Genomic DNA, 21,552 nt, shown 5'->3' with positions numbered 1-21,552 from the left:
TATCCTGACTGAAGCCTTTTGTGGTTTCCATTTCATCATTCATTTAAACTTCTTATAATTTGTTGATATATAGTATGAGATACTGACAGTATCATTAAATAAACCATTATTAAATAAATTCCGTGTTTCCTGCACTAGTGCTGATTTTCAACAGTTGCTCCACGTTTACTAGCTCAGGACACTAAAACTGACACATATATATATATATATATATTTATTATTGACTGCAAATGGGTTTATACCCGGTGGCAGTGACCTACAATAAGATACAAAACAATGAGACACAACAGAACAATGAGATACATCAACACACAGACAGAACAAAACAATAAAAAAGGGCACAACAAAAACAATAAGACACAACAAACAATGAGATACATCAACAGAGTCAGAACAAAACAATAAAAAACACAACAAAAACAATAAGACACAACAAAAAAAAACATCCCACTCAAAATCAACCAACTCATAAATTACAAAACCATCCAACCTAAAGTACAGTAAAACCTCTCTAAGTTGGACACTTGTGGTTCCACGAAAATGTGTCCAACTTACAGAGGTGTCCAAGATAGAGGGAAAGAGAAATATCAGATTGTGGTCTAATGACAATATAGTCTATTTACTTACATACACTAACTGCTGTAGGCTTACTTAAATTAAGAATTAATGACAATAGTATTAATAATAATCTTTTGAAGCCCACTCCCATGCATTGCACATTACACCCCAGCCTCAATAACATTTTCTAAAGTTTATTCCACCAATTTTCGCTTCCCCATCGCAAAAACAAAAATTCCATTTCTGTTAACACAGTCTGAACTCAAATGCAAGCACAGAACTGATGGAGTTAATCTGAATCTATTTCTTCAAAAATTCAAAAATATCTTCGGTTAGAAAAATTATGCGTGTCATGCTACAAGCAACAGGTTAATATAAACCTAAGGCATACACAAATATTTTTTTCTGTAATACACTATGTCCAGAATATAATTAATGTAATTAAAATTATCTGAGAAGGATGAGAGGACCTTATTCATAAATTTACAAAAATGTTGTGCAAATATAATCAACATAATAAGACTGCAAAGCCATAATCAAGTCTACACAAGTTCAGCAAGTGGTAATCACTTGGACAAGTTTTAGTACACACACACATCACTGCACAGAGGATAATAGGAACTGTCACAAAGTATAATATCGCTTTTATAATACGACAGTATTTGAATCTATATCTGTACACAAATACCTATCAAGAGACTCTTAAAATAAATGCATGCATACCTTTCAATGTTTCAATTTTCTCTTGTAAGTCTCTCACTTAACATTTCAGATTCTCAATTTCCTGCTGATTCTGCAAATTGCTAAGCTTCTCTTCGACTATGTTAGAACCAGAAGATGCACCAGGAGACATCATTGCATGGCCTGGAATATACTGTGGCTTCAGTGTTTCCACAAATCCTGTCTGAAAATAAAAAATATATATATACTTCCCTTTACAGAACCTCAAATACGATATCACAATTTTCCTTACAAATATTGTGACGAAGTACGAATTTCACTGTCTAATGTTATTTTTGCTTCACCATGGGACTGTTTCCTTTAGATAAAGGCCACTGTCCAAGCTATTTCACAAGCCACTTGAGTTCCCATTTTCAAGTAAAAGAAAGATTACATAGTAAGATCAGTAAAAAGAATTAGATTTATCTAATTGGTTCAACAAAGAACGAACCCATGTTAAGCTACAAGCTTCTTCTACTGGCCATCATCCTTGTTATTTTCTGCTGTGTAATGGACCACAAACCTCAAATGGAACCTTTCATCATTGCAGAGGCACGAAGTTGCTATGAAGATTGATAATCATAATTAGAGACATTATAACCACAATACACAGCCTAATACCTTACACAGATTTTAACATTCCAAACAAACATGGCAAAGCAACTTAACTCCACTGTCATGTCTGAACTAGTGAGAAAGGGAGAGGAAATGAAGGACAATGGGTTATATGCACATATGAAACAAAACAAGACTTGTTCATTTTATTCTGATATTCCCAATGCAGTCAGTATTTGCATATTCTCCGTATAAAGTGTTTAAAATGAATGCATACTGGGAATGCCAAGTCTCTACATCCACCTGTCAACATGTTTCACCTAAGTCTGCAGATGGCAAAGGACTGCTCAAAACACCAAGTAGTTTGGCTAAATGTTCATGTGGTCCACTTGTGTTTGGGATGCATTCTGGTTCAAGTATCACTTATGGCACTCTCAGGTTTTCCATAGTTTCCCTCAGTCCAGTAAGTAAAATTCTGGAACAGTACTTTTCAATAGTCAATAATCACTTTACCATTCTTTCCAGTTTATCGCTCGTATTCAATCTGCCATCTCTGCTTAACATCATTAAACAGTGTAAGAACCAACCAATTTCGAACAAAGCTTTAGAGTAATATTAGCCAAACAATTTTTTCTAATGCATATCAACATGATGTTTTCTATCCAGTATATTTCAAAGTGTGTTATAAAACATATCTGTGTAAAGGCAAAGTTGCCTCTGTTCCAATCCACCACACGTGAAGGTGTAGTGGATATGGAAGTAAAGATCTACAGACTAGACCTCAGCACTACGTGGAACGAGTGGTCAGCTGTGTGTTTTGACTGTTTTATACCAGAGAAAAGAGCCCCAGGTATCAAGAGACTGGAGACTGGGTGGAATGTTGTGGCAAAGAGAAGAATCCCTGCCCCTACAAGGAACTGAACCCACAGTTTCCATTCAGCAGCCATCAGCACCATATAAAGGAACATTTATAACAACATCAAATTAAATGCAAGCTACCATGTCGTAACAAGTCATGATCAACTTGAAAAAAGAAACAAAATGAAAACAAAATACTAATGTATCAATTAGTGTAAATCACATGAAGCTGCATACCATACGGCTAATGTATTCATGCCAAAAACTTCTCAAACTTCTCAATTAGCAGTGAGTGGCATTAACAATGGATCCAAAAACATATGCGATTTTTTCCTGTATCTTAGAGACGTGGTGGAATCTGTAATGAACCCTCTGATGTTTCAGTAAATGTTCCAAGCAAGATGGTGTACCACTGACACTCTAGGCTGGCATTCATTTGGACCTTAGCTGAGTTACAAGCTGATCTGATTGAGGATTTTCAAGGTTTTCCTCAGTCCCTAAAGGCAAATGCCTGGAGAAAATCTCGAAACAAGCCACAACTATTTCCTTCCAAGTTCTTACCTATTCACTACTCATGGCCATTTTCACATCTCATCTGATGCTGCATAACATATGCATTTGAAACAGCATTGTTAAAGAAGGTAATAACCAACACTCATTTCAAGTCTGCAAATTACAGCTGGAATGTCAAAATGGAAAATCTTTTAAAGAAGGGACCTGAAGGAACAATTTATGTAACTTAATAGGATGGCGTGGTCTATAATGTGTGAAACAAGAGCATACAGCACATACGCAGAGAAAAGAAAAATACTTTCTGTGCATTCAAGTTGATGAATGTAGATCGGAGCACTCAGTTCATATTCTGAATACACAGCGTTTGTTACAGTAAACAAGGCACGAAGAAGAAAGATATCACCAAGAAAGAAATCAAGCAAAAGAAAGACAGAAACAATTTTAATTCACGAAAACTAACAGAGAGAAAAAGCACAATTACTTGTTCCTCCCCAAAGCTAGCTTCGGCCAACATTTGTAATCTTTTCGAAGCCTGCTTTAGGGCTACATGAACCTGCTTAGAGGATGTAGAGAATTTCTGAAACATAAAATAGCATCTGCAACAATTTGGAAAAGATGATGAAGATCACGTATGTTATGATACTCAGTAAGCTTCACTGAATGCTGCAACAGAAGACACACCACATACATACAAACTGACAACACCAGTACTAAGTTCCATACAGACAAAATACCACAATACACGACACATAAAGACACAGTAGTTAAGGTTTTGGATGACCAAATTTCATACCACAGACCAATGTACAAATAAGAAATTATGGGAAGAACTTACAATGCCTACTTTCTAATGCCTCGATATATACGGTGAGGTCAATAAGAGACAAAAATTAATAATTATAAAATACAGCAAACTAAAGATAAACTGCACATCATTCTCAGTTAGCAAATTAAAACACTCATTTTTGTCACATGTGTGCTTACATCTCTGAAGTGGTCTCTTCCTTTCAGATTTTCCAATTAGAATGCTGTACCCAAAGCATACTACATGTTCAACCCATCTCACACGCCTTGATTTCATTGCCCTTTGATTCATAACACCCATAAATTCTAGAAGTAAAATTCCAATCATCTATCTACGAGGCGCGTCCTCAAAGTAAGTTTCCCTGGGGCCGTTTACAGAAACAAAACACAATTTCATGGAAATATTTATTGCAACAGATACAGCAAGTGTCCAGCTATTTTTCAACATATTCGCCACCAGAATTGAGACATTGGTCATACCGTGGGACTAAGTTTTGAATACCTGTGTCGTAGAAGTCTGCCGCCTGGGATTGGAACCACTGTGTGACAACCATCTCCGCCTCTCTGTCATTCTCAAAACGCTGACGCTGACCGGACAGGAATTTCTTGAGGTGTAGGAAAAGATGGAAATCACTGGGAGCGAGGTCCGGGCTGTAGGGTGAATGATTAAACACCTCCCAGCTGAACTCCTGCAGGAGACTTGCTGTCCGTCGAGCCGTGTGCGGCCTAGCGTTATCACTGACCGCACTTCACAGTCGGCGGGAGCTGGAATAAGAACCTCCATCTTCAACAGCTGCAACGATGCTACTGTGAGAACGCGGGAGGTGCCATTAGTGCATGCGCCATGCTACGTCATTGCTCTATCACGTACGCACAGTCGCTTCGCGCAATATAAGGTTTGCTAGCTGTGGGATGAGTGGGAAACTTACTTTGAGGACGCGCCTTGTATTATCCCTAGTGTCAACATTTACAGAATAGACATTAACAACTTCCATTTCACAAGAACCCAGAACGGGCGGTCACACCATGTAACAAGCTCTCGCAAACTAAATAAAACCATATCAACATCATAATAGTTGAGAAATATGCATGAGGAAATTGCCCTTTAGTGTTTTAAACCGCCTAAAAATAGCAGCTGCTCTTCAAATCAAGACAGAAACAGATAATTTCCTTCATGAGAAATAAAAGTGATAAGACAAAATTGAAATGGCTGGTAAAATTTTCAAGATTGATCCTTCAATGCTATTTGATATACACAGCATGCCTGGCGTTTGATCGCGTGTCACTGTCGCACGCCCAGCGTAACTGAAATTTCCAACTAGTCTCGTAACATCAATTTTTTCAAATAACAAGTGAAAGGGGAAACTATAAGCTTTCACGTTATATTTAACTGGTCACACTTTCACCAGATGACCGTCTTCTAGTTTGTTGAACCGTACAGTCTACTAGAAAATGATTTTTCAGAGGAGCTTACAGCCCCGATCATCACGAGGTGAGCGGTCAGGTTTATTGCCGAGGACTGTGACTCCAGTATAATCTGGATTAGAGACGATGCCCCAGAAGAGCCATGACAAGTTAGAAATGAAAACTGTCTGCTCGTATCAGGAGTCAAACGCCAGATGTCCAATAAATCCTGCACTGATTAAGGTATCGTGACTCTGAAAGGAGAAATACCGAATAAAGTTCAGATGAATGCTGTTTCCACTTTGCTTCTGATCCAACTCCACGCACGACACAGGCGGTATGACAATCCTGTAAACTTCGTGCTTTCATTAAATGTTGCAAATCTAACATATTATCCCCAGGAAAATAATCTTGGGTACTCAACAGATAGGAGGCTGGGTGGATCCCAGAGTTGACATAGATCCAGATGCTGGAAGAAAAATCCTTTGTCCTTGCTGGTGATCAAACTCCAGTCATCCAGTCCTTAATCAGAAACTTTAGTGAGAGACCCACATTTAATACACAAAAATAGTGCCTTAAGCATAAACAAAGGGCAATAGTAGAATTGATCTTACCACAGCAGACTGCAAAGACATGTGTTTAAGTGAAATGGCTCAAATAAGGACTAAAAGAATTATCTTTTAAACATAGGAACATAGTTCAAAACAACTTTTCTTAAAATCACTTTGTTAGTAATTTCTCCTTAAATGCTTTTACAGTATCTACTCTAAGGAGATACCTTAAATTACAATTTATCTTTGATTCAGGTAAATTCAGAATTTTAGATCTACAATATTCCAAATAAATGTTCTTGAGATTTATTACCTGAAAAATACTCTCAAAGTTTCTGTATGCTTCAACCATCTTCTTGTGGTGTCATTTCATCTGCACAGCTATTCTTCTCTGCGAGTGTCCAGGTTCCTCCGTAGACCGCTAAAAGACAAGCAAGACATTACTAAGACATGAACAAAGGATTATATAAGTGACACTTTCAACTTCATGGAACAAAGTGCATGAACAAACATAGTGGTGTAATACATTTATTTTGTTTTGAGAAAATTCAAAGAAATAAAGATAAATTAATGTCTTAGAAAAACTGAATGATCTAAATAATTTAGACATGCTCAGATGTCCAAATTTTGACACAAAATGAACAGTAGCTAACACAAATAGAGTACAAGGTCTGATTTATCACTCCCCAGTGTATAACTGGTTTTACTCACACAAGTAAATTCCCTTAGCGCAACTGGAATCCAAAAATTACTGTTAGCACTATGACACACTTCAATGAAAGTCAGTCATAAGGTCTAAACCTTAAGCAAAGCCAACACCTTCCATACTATATACTTCATAACCCTTTTGTTCTCACCTTACAGTACAGGTTATGGAACTTGATCTTCGAAGTCCAGAATGGGATTTCATCCCACACACATGCTTCTCAGTGGTTATACTCAGTTAATTTTAAGAAACCTGCATCGTAATTTGCATTTCTACCCACCTTCCACATTCAGTTCAGTCATTAACGACAAAATACACGACCATGAACACACACAACATTATAACTTACAGTGTCGAAGTTTTCTGTAGCATTCTCTAATGTATAGTAAGGATAAGGAATCAACTTATTGCAAAAGATATATTTCGCAATTTCTGTTACAATTTTAGAGCATGAAGTTGGGGTAAGTGTTTCGTCTATATTACACTGTATGAAAACAGGCTTCGCCAATCGACTCCGATTTGCAATGTTGTAAGATAACCTTTCACTTTTTAATTTTCCTTCCATTCTGCAAATATATAGTTAGCCCTTCAATTCAACTTTATCAGGCCAATGCAATGATAGTATCCAACCACACACACACTGTATTCTTTTTTACAAACAGAAGTTATTTTTTTCCATTTTAATTTAAAACAGATCACAAGGAAACAAATACAACCAAAAATTAATTTCCGACCAATGACGTCATACTTACCGTCCTGCCATCTATTGTTGATACAACACAACAGCGGCGGGTTCTTGACACTCGTACTCAGTCGATAAGAATGTTTACTGTTGAGTCTACTTCTGCAGGCTCAATTATTTTTACATATGATAACGGTGTGAAGTTTGTCGCTGAACTGATACAATCTGGTGGAATACACAGCATGTAAAAATCTCTGTTAACGCAATTCTGAAAATACAGACAGGGAGATGACGGCCTTCATGATGGAGGCAGCAAGCACCTCTGAAACGTCGGTAAACTTCTAACACACTTTAAGACACGATGCCCCAAAAGACAGAAATCTTCACATAAGCCGCATTGAGAACTTGAATTCGAAAAGTACAATTTCTAAACACGAAATTTATCTTTGTTATAAGATATTCCTACGGGTGGACACACGCTCGGGTGTGCCGGAAGGTTGGCCTTCACAGACGAAACCCACAAGAGGTTTTGAAGTTTTACACTTCACTTTATCGTTTCGTGACGTCATTACTGTTGTGTTCTACTTCATGTCGTGTTAACTCGGTCGGGAGAGCGCAGAAACCCTCACACAAATTGGTAACAGCTTGCATGGTAGGTTCAAAGGTTTGTTACACAAACGTTTGAGTACCTTTAAAATTTCTTTCCGAATTTCTTACAGGTTAGTAACAGTATTCCTAGCGGTCGAGACTTCAAAGTCATGGACTTAACTATCGAATATCGAATCTTCTCGATTAGGGAATTTCCATATCGATTTATGCTCCCAATACCAATCCGTTATCTATTGTTTGACGTTTAACATTTATTTCCTTAACAAATCCAGTTAATATCCTAATGCTATCACGTATGGATCATGTCCATGACCTGATTAATAAGTGAGGCAAGCAATAACTTCGATCTTTATGGCGTGTGTATCTGTTTGTGAAAGGCTTGAATAAGAATGTTGTTATTCGCTGATTCTAACTTGAAGCCCCAACTGAATAAATTAGAAAATATTAAAAGGAAATTTACCAGTTTGTGCAATTACCGGTTTTTTTCAGTTTAAAATCACACGTACATATGAATTGATTTTAACTACTTTAAATTTCAGAGCACTTTAATCCTTATTATTTGTTATTAATTGTTTTTTTTCTTAATTTCCGTCACTTGAATGGTTTAGGATTTAATTGTAACCCCTTTTTATACGTATAGTGAATTCTGTGCGCGAATCCTTATGTATGAGGCTACAACGCGCTTAGATAACCATAGTCACTATCTGTTTCTTCGCCATAAAAATCTTTCTGCACTCATTTTGTGCATTTGTTAGACTTATGACGTATCTGCGCACGTATAGGCACCAGTTAGATATTATGAACAAACGTCTTTGTGCATAATTGCTTGTTGATAAAGTCGGATGTTTGTGATCGTGGCCGATTTCGCGTTTCTTCCACCTCGCGACTTTGATGCCTTCTTGAGAATTTATTATAAGTGTTGTGACACGAAAGAGTATGAATTTTTATTACTTACCTGTGGCACGACGTCCATAGAAAATTTCAGCAATTTCCGACCGTCTATGGTCTATTTCGAAAATTCGTGTTCAGGTCGCCATGTTCACGTGACGCAGATAACCCCTGCTGGGTTGAATTAGGTTAGGTTAGGTTAATGGGGCATCTGCGCAGAAGGTGATGCGCAGTGGCTTGTGCAAGTTGTCTATGTTAAGGCATCGTATGAGTTCCAGTATCGATTGCACGATATTAAACAATCAAATATTTCAATGTTCTTAAATTATAGAACAAACTTGTTGTTTGAGTCACTACCATAGCTTTACACTTCAAAGATTTGTTGACCTCGATAGACTATAGGCTCACGTCACTTGTGCATGATTTTACGAAATTGTAGTTGTTGAATTGCATGTCTGGTCTGCTTACGCTTGAGAATTATTAATACACATGTCACAATTTTATTTTAGAATGTATCGAGATATTACAAAGATCCGGCTTGTCAGAAATATATATATATATATATATATATATATATATATATATGTGCACACACAGGTCACATTTAGTCATGTCCAACATCAGTAAATCAGGTACATCTGGAATTTAGTATTTGGCTGTCACCATAAGAGACACTCGCCTCTTTGTGCACACGTTTAATGTCGAAAGTCAATACACGGAGCTTGATGATACGAAACACACAGTAGTTTAATATGTACCGCAGGAAATGAATGTTGCTAATTATCCCGCTGAACATATTTGTTTGAGTACCGACGTCCGAAAGTTTGAACTTAAGAAGGCGAATAACTCTTAGCTAAATCCCAAGGCAAACATTGAATCACGGAGACTGCACTGCCTCTCGACAGAAATCAATAACGACTGACTTTCACTTCCGGGTCTGACATCAATCTGACGTATTTAAAAGCTGATGGACAGGTCTTTCCAATCAAATCGGACCACGTAATTCTTGGTTTAGGATTCCCTCCGCTAGAGTTCGTGAGTTCTGCTGTCGGCCAATCGCTACGTACAAGGGTTAATGTATTTAAGGGCAAAATAAATTGCAATTCCATCATGGACGCTGTTGGTATTCGTGTGTCGTCAGGATAAATAAAAGAATTTTCTACTTTTAGTGTGTGCAGTGCACTAAGACATAGTCCTTCAGCCAGGTGTGTCATTGCTGCAAATGACGTATGTAAATCTTTGGACGTGTTTGGCATAAACTTTGTTTCTTTTGAGGACACTTTCTCATTAAGAGAAATGATCCAGAGAGTGGTCTAGCTTGGTTATTTCTTTTAATTCGATTATCGCTTCTATGTTCTTTCCTTGTATTGTTTTAGTATTTTTTTAGTGTTTTACATTTATATTAGTGTTTACATTGGTAGTTTATTTGTTTTTGTATTTAATTTGTATTTTTTGTCAGATTTATCAACACATTTTAATATTTTAGGTCCCTTAATTTAATACTTGTGCAATGAAAACGGATAGAACAGGAAGCGAAAGGAAGTTTTGAGTAGGCCCTGGCTTCCGCAATAAGAGATGTAATAGCTAATGGAGGAGGTAAGCCATGTCTTTCTTGCCATAAATAAGGCAGTCGTTAATTTTAGTGCCTGCCCATGTATTATTTACTTTGTTCCAGCTCCTTCAGTCCTTGAGAATCTAACAGTGCACCCAACGAGGGAAAAAATTTCCATGCATTTTATTGGAACACGACGTTTCGTTAGCGTGTTCGCGACATCCCGCCATAGACCCTGTCCTGAGCCACGTGAATTTAGTCAACATCCTCACACACTTTATGATGCTGTTTAATGTTATCCTTGCATCTACTCCTTCGTCTTCCGAGTGTCCTCTTCAACTTTGCTTGTCTTTAAACAGACGATGAAGCTCATAATAAGTGAATGATCGAATGGGCCCTCTTGCGTCTGTCTGTGCCTCGGAAGGTGTGCCGACAGAGAATGGACAGGGTATAATCTCATTCTCTTATTTATTCGGCGCATTTCGGCTGACGAGGTGGAAGTTTGTCGGTCGTTTCTGCGAGAAGGTGAGGGGAATTGTAAACCAGAACGTCGCGTCGATCAGCAGTCGAAAGGCCGGATGAGCTTCTCCAGGGAACGAAACTCGGCCTGGTGCCACGCCCCCAATTAACACGCGTCACAATCTATTAAGTTGGCTCGACTCACGTATCAGGCGATTGGCTGGCGGTGTTATACTCGCAATGAGAACCAGTTCCCTGGTACGGCTAGACGCAGATTGCGGTATAATATTAAAATAGAGCGTAAATAAATAAGGTCTTACGTGGAATCATCTGGCGAAGAACAAGGACGGGTGGCAGCCATTAGGAACAAAATAGCGAGCCTTCGGTTCGGTGATAAACGGGAAATACTTTTGGCAAGAATGGCGACACATGGACGTTTCAGTGACTTTATCGTCTGTCTGTTACGAGATCGTTAAAATATGCGGAATAGTTCAAAGTGCAATGCGCTCACTTCCCGGCTTCTAGTATGAAATACGAAGACACAGGAAAGCTGATTCTACTGTTTTGTGGAGCCACACGTCGTCTGGTGGTGAGTCTGAAAGTGACAGTTGCCTTGAACTTACCAATGAATTCACTGTACGTTGCTAATAAGACACAGAGAAAGTCAGAAATTAAGAAGTTCATTGTAGAATCATCTAAAAATCGCAAGAAGTGGATGGTAATATTTTTAATAATGATCGCCGACAGGGGCAGAGGATTTTTCGTCTAGCCTCTGGGGCCCAGCCGGCCTCCTATCCAGTGGGTCCTCCCCCGGGGGTAAGGCCCGACCGTGTCGTATCCCTGGTAGGGAATCGATGGGCCCCGGACTCCCCGCGTCAGGATACGAACTGTAGTTTAGCCGAGCAGTTGCTAATTTGATCAGATGGCCTCGACGCTTCTGAGTAAGGCAGCGTTTAAGGGCGAAAGCACAAGAACAATCTTCAATCGATTCCTTTATTACGAATGAGATTAAAATGAAGAAGGTTATACAGATTTACTTGTGCTGAGACTCCTGGATATGCCTTGAGTTCCCCATTTGATTTCAGCTGTCACATTCTTCTGTTACTCTGTCTGTACCTTAAGTAAATTCCAGTTCCTAGTTTTGTGTATTTTGTGGTAAAATTTTGTACCTATTCATTAAAATACATAAATGTACCTTACAAAGTACTATGAATAAATAAATACATCTGTTAACTGAAACCATCGTCTGTTTCTTCACGACATTTGAAAAGGTTAGTACTTCCCTAAAGAACATCGCACATTTACCCGGTATATTGGGGCAACTCAGCAAAATGTACTTTGTGTTCGTCGTGGTTGTAATCAACTGCAAACTACTGATTTTCCTGTGCCAGTCCAGGTTCGTAGTTCGATTCCCTGACGGGCTGAACCTTGTGATGAAAAGGGTAAACCAGGCTTTGGCATGTTAATCCGGTTTATACAAACGAAGGAGGCGCGAAGAGATTATATTTGGAACGCCTTACTTCATCCAAATGTGAATGATTTTATGAATTTTGGCTTTGACAATTTGTTGGATTGGAAGAGAGTGGCGACAATCAGTCGCTTGAACGTCTTTCCTCGAGACCTTCCGTGACAGTCACAAAGCTTTCGCCTCGTAAAAGTTGTTTACAAGGCGAAAACTTAAGCCTTTCCAGATATAGAATGACGTTTGCCCTAGAACAGACGCCTCACTGCGATTGGGACCAATGAAATTCAAATGTGGCTTTTCGGAGCGTTTCCGACGTTTTGGGGTGATTTTGGGGGACGAATCGGATCGCCGCATTCAATTCAAAATTTAAGAACAGTTTCTGTGTTGTGTTGGACGATTCATTGCACTGCTTGAATATCAACATAATTGTGTCTTTGCATCAGCGTGTCTCAATTCGTGAATAAATTGAGTAATTTCAACAACTGTGTCTTCAAGAATTGCACCAGCTCAGCGACGTCGCTGCCCTCTCGCGAGCGCTACTCCAATTAATGCCTCTCCTTGTATTCCCTGAGAGTCGGAGGTCCTCGCCCACCGATTGATCCTATGTCAAGGTATCCTGAGAAAACCTTTAACCCTCTCCGCGCACCAAAGTAAGAAACGTTGTAACCACACCAGCGCCGGCCTAGCTACTGGGGTTGAACCCGGGGCTACATCAGCAGAAGGACGAGTGTGTGTGGATGGACGGTTATTTTCCCAATCTAACATTCTTTTTCGATTCGCCTCCTCCTCCTCCTCCTCCTCCTCCTTCTTCTTCTTCTTTTACGTTTCGCCTCCTCCTTTTCTTGCATTTCTCCTACATCAATTTATCTCTGTGTCTGTAGGCGTAATCGCTTGCATTCGGTAGGTTCTCGATGACACAAGTCGACATCCCGGATCTACAAACATTCGTGTCTGCCCCCTCGTGCCTGCAATTTGAAATATTAAAAGTGAAAACAAATTCTCTTTCACCGTCCATTAGTATAATCTACACTCAAGTCAATTTTTATCACATTTCTCTGACAAAATTACAGAATATAAATATATATATATATATATATATAAATATACTTTAACTTTTTGGGTTCTAAAATATCAGAGATTTCGGTGTAGAATAAGTATAAAAGAATTATCTTTCGGAGTCGTAAAATGTTTTGCCCTAAAAATATCCATGTCTGATGGTTTGGCTCTGTCTTTGGGTTGAATGGGAAACTGCTTGAAGCGAAGGGCACAGCTTCCACCGAAATGTCGTTGTTTATATTATGTTTCCTGACAACCTTAACATAAATTCCTCCAATCGGAATTCATTCCGACACCGTATTTCAGAACAGTTCCCACGTGATCTTTCTTTTGCTCAGATGCACACAGAACAACGGCCAACGTCCTGTTATAACGCAATACATTTTATTACATCAAAGTGGAAGGATAGGTTACCACTATTTTAAAAGGCTGTGAAATGACTTGTGTTCTGGCTAGCGACGTTTGGTAAACTTCATTAAGCCATTAACTTCGGTCAGAATAATAAATTTAATCACACGCTTTTTTGGAGAGATACGCGTGTCTTGTTTGATACATGCGCCCATGACAATATTTCCCTCTTTCAGGAATATGTTTAAAAAAAAATTTGTCCCACCAAAAGTAGTTCTGGAGAGGTTCTGCTACACGTAAGACAGACACAAACCAAAATTAAATTAATTTCTGTGGTATTTCAGGCTCTTGCACAAACAAGTATGAAGAAATTTCCCTTCTTGAATGTTTTTGGAGCTCCTTACCAACTCCGTCAACAGATTTCAGGAGACTGCGCGGTCAAACACGCCAAGAGACAGCCATTTTGAAATAAACGTCCATCAGAAATGGGAACATGAGATGGATAGGCGTCGTTAAACCTGAAACTGGCCTAACACTTTGATGAAAGCCGAATATTATGGCGATGCTGATGTGCTGAACGCCAGACACTTCCTGCCCAAGAGAGTGCCACTGATCAAAGAAACTTGGTAAAGAGCTTCTTATTAATACAGTCACAGATTACGTCTGATTAGCATTCCTAGTCAATAGCCCTCTGATTTAACCAATCAGCTTGACCGCAACGTCGCCCTGCCTGCTTTCGTTGTACCCCCTTCCTCTCAGACATCTTTCGCGTGTTTTATTCGAGTCCCTGGGTAAGCAGTAAGAACCTCTGAAACGTCGGTCAGTTTCTACGACACTACAAGGCGCAGCATTCACAAGATCGCGGATATTTGACCGGAAATATTTTACTTCCTGGAGCTTTTCGAAAGTAACAATTTGTGATTATACAGCCCTGAACAATCATACAAAGAAACAAAGAAACAAACCATCGATTTTCCTTGACATTGAAATATGCGACGCGGGATTCGAATTTAGTCCTTTTATAATAATGTCCGATGACGAAGATCGTGTCGTCCATCACTTCTGCGTGGAGTTTATCGTAATAGAAGTTCATGGCAGGGATCTTGGTCCACGTGTCTTCTGTAGGGGTCGTACTTTTCGGTATAGAACTGGAATGATGTCTTGTTGCGTCCTCCTGCACACACACACACAACAGGCAACAGGCATAAATTTGATGATGATGATTTTTGCCCTCCTACACTTATGATTGAAGACTCTTTACGCACTCCTCCGTTGGACATCAATAATAAAGAAGAGCTTTCTGCAGTGGTTACACAAGAAAGTAAAGAAATCCATGACGAAGAAACGGACGCGCCTATAAATCTAATAAAACTGCAATTAAATATTTTAGCTCCTATTCCAATAATAAACCAAAGCAAAGAGTTCCGTGAATGCTCTACCTCGTCAGTCGAAATAAAGTCAACGCAGAATAAAGAAAACATAAAAAATGCGGCAAATAAAAGAAACGCAGTAATTAATAAAAAGGAATTGGCATTAAAAATTAAAAAGAAGAAAAGCGTTTGGTTTTGTTTTATTTGTGGAGAAGATCGGGAGGAAAACATGATTCAATGCTTGAAATGCAATTCATGGGTGCACGATGTATGCGCTGGAGTTGACTAAAGAACAAAAAAAATTTGTATGTGATGTTTGTACTAACTGAATACCTATGTGTCATGTAAACACATTAATAAAAAATACGTTTTAATTATTATTGTTGCTTAATTGAATTCTTAGGTACGACTTAGGCTATAGGTGGTACGACTTAGGAAACCGGTTACTTTAGTCGTACCGATGTAAGTTTTTAAAGATTTAGTTTATTTTACGTGAAAGCATATAGATTTTCTAATTTCGTTATAATAAATAACAACAGTATTAACATAAGTTTTGAATAACACATTTAATTTCTATTTATTTAATAAATCCTAAGTTTTATACGGTTTTTTCTTAAGGGGTACGACTTAAGCAACCTTACCCTAAAAGAGCTGCCAAAGGGAACTTTTTCTAACCCCACTCAGCGGGGTCCTTCTTGATATTTATTACTCTATCACCTGGCCACGAAATGTTTAGCCTTTATGAAGCCACAAGATTCATTACCTTATTCACAAAAGTCGGTAGTTGACCTCATCCCACATATTCTTAATCCATAAAAACATTTTAATATTATCCTTCATTTTACTCCAATGTATCACAAGTGGTATCTTCTCTTCAAGATTACCAGTTACAAATTTCTAGATGTTAGTATTTCCCGTAACTTCGATGCTTCACACTCCGACCGTCTTACAAACGGATTTACGCTCTTAAAATTGGTAATTCCGTAAAAGGAACGAATGAATTAAATACAACACAGAAAATCCATGTCAGTTTTAGTACCAGGAACAGCTACAATTTTAATTTCGTACTAGAAGCATCAGGAAATTGCGCCTGACATCTGTAGTTTACTTCATGAAACTGCGTCAGAAAGTAGCCTTAAATATCAACACAAGATGGCGTTACACAAACAAGTGACGAATATCAAAGACTGCAAAGGAACTGCTTTAAATCGTTGGCTTTTTGGGAATGACAGCGCGGCAAACTGAAATTTCCTTGCTACAAGAACGAAATATTTAACTTTAAAATTGGGACTCTGTGAAAAATGGGGCTTAACGTTACTTGAGATACCATAAGAGATTACGCGATGTCAGTTAGTTAGTTAGTTAGTTAGGTACTTAGTTAGTTAAGTGTTCTTTATGGAGAATGTAATCGAAACCACGAATCGTGGATAAAATTACGGACAAACTAACTCTGTGATGACAGGAGGAAATTTCTGTTCATAAAATCTCAGTCATGAAAACATTTCACAATATCAAGTTCTGTCAGGAGGATAGAGGAGCGTCACTCAGAATGTCCAGAGTTCTCACCTAGGGCGTACAGACAGCCGTGGAACGCGACGCAAGAATGGAAGGCACGTCGAGAAAGCATTGGTGCGACGAACGTCCATCGGTCGGTGTCCGGGTCATAAACTTCCACCGAGTTTAGAGAATTCTGACCATATCTTCCACCAGCGACGTATATTTTGTCTGCAAAAACAAATTAGCTATAATTAAACTGCTCCGTGCAGAGCACAGACATGGGACAATCCCTACTTAAATTTGTAAATCTAGTAAGTCCCCCTTCTAGTTACAGAAACAGCATTATATGTGTTATATGAGAGCCAGTTTGATAGTTTGATGGTTGTTTGCATTCACCCCTAGTGTACACTAAAAAGGCAAAAGACGACGCACAGGGACAGCTTACGAGAGCAGAAGAAACCATCACGCACTCAGAACTTCAAGCCGTCGCAGTCTGTGAAATAACGAAGTCCGTAGGAAGGATAAAAGAAGAGATAATAAAAGAATATGGGACGATGGAGTGAGGGAAACAACGATCAAGAGCGAAGAGGAACGCCTTAATGATGAAGGCATAAGGTTCGTCTGAAACGTCGGCGGAAGCCAAGAGACAGCCATCTTCGTACTCCCCGCCGTGAGAACCTCAAATCCAGCGACTCCTTCAAACTTTCTTGTGTTCTTACAAGCGGACAAACAGACGCCTCGCCTTCTGCACTAACTCACAAATTTCTGTTTCACAGGATTTACGTACCATTCAGCACAGCCGCACTTGCAGAGTGTCGCCCTGTGTTCATGGGAGTGATCCACGACCACTGGTTCGCCTTGCGGTCGTATCTTTCAGCCGCTTTCTGATTCAAACCAAAAGCTACACCGCCCATGGCGTACACTGCACCTCGCAGAACTGCCACACTTAAATCGCATCTGAAACGAAAAAGAGAACACGCTCTGCTATGCTCATTTATTGCTGATTCAGATTCATTTCCTCTCGCTGAACGCAATTGTTCGCTCGTCATTGTTAAATCATAATTCAAATGAATTAACAATCAAATCGCATTCTTAAAACCAAAATTGTCGCAAAAGTAATCCGACCTATTCATACTTTGCACGATGCTCCTGTGTGTGAGTGGTTCAATTTTACATCCCCTGCCCAGATTTATATCTTGACTAAGAGAGCGACTGTCAGCTTTTGAAGAAGGACTCTGCTCCAAGGACTTAATCAGTTACCAAGCTGCATTTTACCTGTTTTTAATAAGCATAGGCACCACCTCGCGGCATGTCTTCGTAACAGCGTTGAAGCAGAAACATGAGCTTGAATAGTCAACGCCGTTCTCACCTCCGATGACGTAAATGTCGAAACCGACAACTGCCGTGCCATGGCTGGCTCGCGGACTAATCCAGTCGACCCCCTCCACCTGCACAAGAAGGATAGGTTATGTTCTTATGTTTCTTTGGGTCATTCGGTCTATTGAAGTGAAATCCTTACATTAGAGTTCATGCGACCAACCACCGGAGCAGAGGTGCAACCCCCAACAGTGGACCGAAATTGCTACCCCGTGGAGGGAGGCACTCAACAAAGACCGCGAGAAATTAACTTGGAGCGAAGGTGGAAACAGGAAGACCCGAAGAGAAGCTCTCGTCAAGTTCGACAGACAAACGTAGAAACAATTTCTGATCAACAGCTGACATTTCAGGTTCGTACTTGGGAAAGGACAGGTGTTGGTGTTTTGGGTTTTATCGACGCAAAGATGGAGGCAGTACGTCCATGATTAAGCCTAAATAAACAATTATTTGGTGAAAATAATGAAAAAGGAGGAAAAGTAGTTTTTCTCGGAGGCGTCATTTAACAAGGCGCGGTAACAGTAGAAATGCGTGCAACTCACCACAGTCCACCGGTCTGCTCGTGCGTCGTACGCTTCGATCACATCTTTCGGACTTCTGTCGCGACGCCCACCAACAGCAAACAGAATGTCCTGTGGGATTCGCGGGTAGGCAATCCTTGGTGTCACGTGGTCCTTGCCTTCCTTCGTCACCATTTCTGAGTCGTGCAGAAACGCGAGCGTCTCTGACATCATGGGACTACACGCCTCGTTTTCAATTACGTACGGGTGCTTTGACACCTGTTGAACAGTTCAATGTGGACCTTATGAACTTTTAGGAAGGCATTCCATGTTCAATTGCAGAGCACACATGAAATTCACACATAATTTGGTTGGGGAATTGCCGAAATAGATTGTGGTATATACAGGGAAATATGAATTTTCGTTTATATAACGACGCTCTTAACAAATGCACAGGTTGTGGAGAGAAGCGAAATCAAGGTTAAATCGAACTTAGAGAAAAGTATTGAAATGTGTTTCAACTGAAAGTTAAATCCTTCATTATTGGCTGCATTTTGAGTTACATTCAAAATTGTAATTTATTTCTCGTCCCTCTCGTACGAGATGTACATTCTTTTTGATTCGATAACTTTAATTAATTGTCAAAATTACGTAAGAAAATTATGACAATTAGTTGCTTCGAGTGTAAAGGGAGACAACCTGCTACATGTTGGTGGTTGGGCGGAAGGGCCGTCAACACAACCTCGTGGATTATGGGCTCAATGTCTATTAAGAGCCATTGCATGTTCGACATGAATTGGTTATCATCAGGTGGTTCTCTTTAAGTGTTCGAAACTAGTAGATACGAATGCTAAACTGTAAAGACATTTGAAGCAGTTAACATTTTCATGAATCCGTGAGATTGTTTCACAAGTATTCTTAAGAGGCGAGTGTCTGAAATCACAGGGCATCTATCATAAATATCATAAGTTGTGTGGCTGTTTCGTGAGATTACGTTTAAAATATTTGAATGTTAAAGCTGTCAATGAAAATTGAAGCCCCTCGGGAAATTTTCTCTTGGATGTAAAACGAATCTATCTTGGTGAACGTTTCGGATATCTGTTTCTCTATATGGTCAATCAGCTAAAGATTATCATGCTAAGTGTTCATCGTTGGAGATACTTGAAATTATTAGGGCAGCTAAGATAAGCTTCTTATGGCTATAGGATCTTTGGTTAAGTTGAACGCTGCGCCAGAAGACATGATTTATCTGTTGGAGAATTTTCCTATTTAAGCCGAGTGGACGATTGAATGTAGTTGACGGTGGAATGCTGTAGTTGAACTGAAACACGTAATGGATCTTAATGAAAGCTGAGACTTCAATCAAAGATTGTAGCGCAGTCGGACTGTCAAAATTAGAGTCGATGAATAAAGGACGATTATTAACTCGAACAACATTTCTGCATAAAATTACGAATCGAATATTTGTTTTGCACATACACACGCGTATGCAAGAGCGGCATTAAACAGGTAGTTATTGTAACCATGGTAACTAAGGGAATCTGGGGATTTCTTACGCAGCAAATTTTGCACAGTAGAAGGCATTAAAATCATTGTGTAGTTTTACACGTTGTAATTGTAAGATTTTATCCAGAATTGGAATATGTCAACAGATTCTGTTAAAGCTAATCAATATTAAATCTAATAAACATCAGATTAGACGTTCTCGAGCTGGAACTGCGGACAGACAGACAGACGGGCTTACACGTGACGAAGATAAAGGCTCACAATTTGCATTAAATGGTTACGAAAACGTGTGAATATGGAATTTAAAATACGGGCTTCATTTCCGATAAACTTCCACGTTTTCAGGGGCATACTGACCGTCTCCTTGAAATACTTTGCATCAAGTCGTCCAAGTCTGACGCCCTTCAAAAGGCCCGCGATGTGACCTTTCCTGTTGTCCGGGTCGTGGTTGATCCAACGGAGAATGCACTCCCACACAACTCTCTCGTCCCTCACGTTCAGTTCCTTGTCCTCGATTATCGCTTGCAGTTCCTCTACAGGATGTTCCAGCAGTTCTTTGCTCTGCTGAGACACTTCCACGAAGTTGCGTTGAACGAAGAGGCGAGATTGAGTCTCGAGGTCGGCTAATTAGTGTAACCTGCGACAGCGAAGGTAACGCTGTTACAATTAAACACTGCAGCAAGAACTGAATTCTCAAGTATTTGCACATCACAGTATTTCGCCTGCAGTTTTTATCTTAGCCCTTTAGAGCCCGAATGAGCGAGACTTAGATCAGACACATGGAGAGGCAACGCTGAGAGACGCTCCGTTTAACCGATCCAAAATAGAAAGTTCTCGACTCTGAAGGTACCCAGGCAATGGCCGCTCGTCCTCGCGATAAGGTTGTAGGTTGAAGCAAGGGCATGGCGTACGCAAGTGAAGAAGGCAGTGAGATGAGAAGTGTAGAATTTTAAATTCTGGCCTTAACCTTGGCGAAACGACGTTTTGGTAACTGCGTGTGTTAATCCCGTGAAACCTCGTGTAACCGGACTAAATGGGGGGAACCACGTGTCTGATGAGCGGGGTAAAGGGGAACGTGGACATGGAATTGAACAAATAAGTTGAGACTCAATACAGATTTTAGTCGCCAGCGAATGATGCAGGCGAGTCGCACGCACCAGTCGACGGCGAGTGTCATTCGTGAGCGTTGTTCAAGGAAGTCCCGGTTCTAAAATAGTGAATTTATCACTAATTTTGTTCATCGCTTGAACTGGAGGTTCTGGTGTGATTCTGCCGATGTCAGTCGATTTGCTTGCTATGTTGTCCTGAACAAGAAGGAGTAAGAGTTTATCATCTACTGGGACCAGCAGGTTGTTTCTTGTCTTTGCCCGATATTAACCAATTCTCTAAATGTCCAGAAGTGTTCATAATAATCAGCAAAATCTGGAGTGAGGTTAGATTAATGGACTGTACCGCGTGGACATCGACTTAAACACTCTCGCCAGTGGAATCCAATCGCAACCGATCCGGTTGAAACTCGGTCGCTTAATGCGGGAATCGGATAATCGAGGCTCGGTCAACAGAGGTTTTGCAGTATG

At 39.7% G+C, this 21,552-nt stretch overlaps 1 protein-coding gene across 1 annotated transcript; it reads right to left on the bottom strand.

Annotated features, from left to right (window-relative positions):
• Positions 1–12,208: 12,208 nt before the first annotated feature.
• LOC147874516 (kelch repeat-containing protein kel-10-like) lies at positions 12,209–20,609 on the bottom strand. The gene is made up of 7 exons (XM_087345267.1): positions 20,333–20,609; positions 18,512–18,748; positions 17,871–18,043; positions 17,383–17,552; positions 16,665–16,823; positions 14,694–14,902; positions 12,209–13,289 (listed from the first exon to the last, which is right to left on the bottom strand). Exons 2-6 carry the CDS (start codon positions 18,701–18,703, stop codon positions 14,802–14,804), a joined length of 795 nt encoding a protein of 264 aa, XP_087201393.1. The 5' UTR covers positions 18,704–18,748; positions 20,333–20,609; the 3' UTR covers positions 12,209–13,289; positions 14,694–14,801.
• Positions 20,610–21,552: the final 943 nt, after the last annotated feature.

The sequence above is a fragment of the Zootermopsis nevadensis genome, unplaced genomic scaffold (assembly GCF_977971745.1).
Source record: "Zootermopsis nevadensis isolate Lab colony 2312 unplaced genomic scaffold, Znev_1.0 Znev_ptg000008l, whole genome shotgun sequence".
NCBI lineage: Eukaryota > Metazoa > Arthropoda > Insecta > Blattodea > Termopsidae > Zootermopsis > Zootermopsis nevadensis.
The sequence above is the reverse complement of the archived record's forward strand: the minus strand, read 5'-3'. Positions and strand labels throughout refer to the sequence as shown.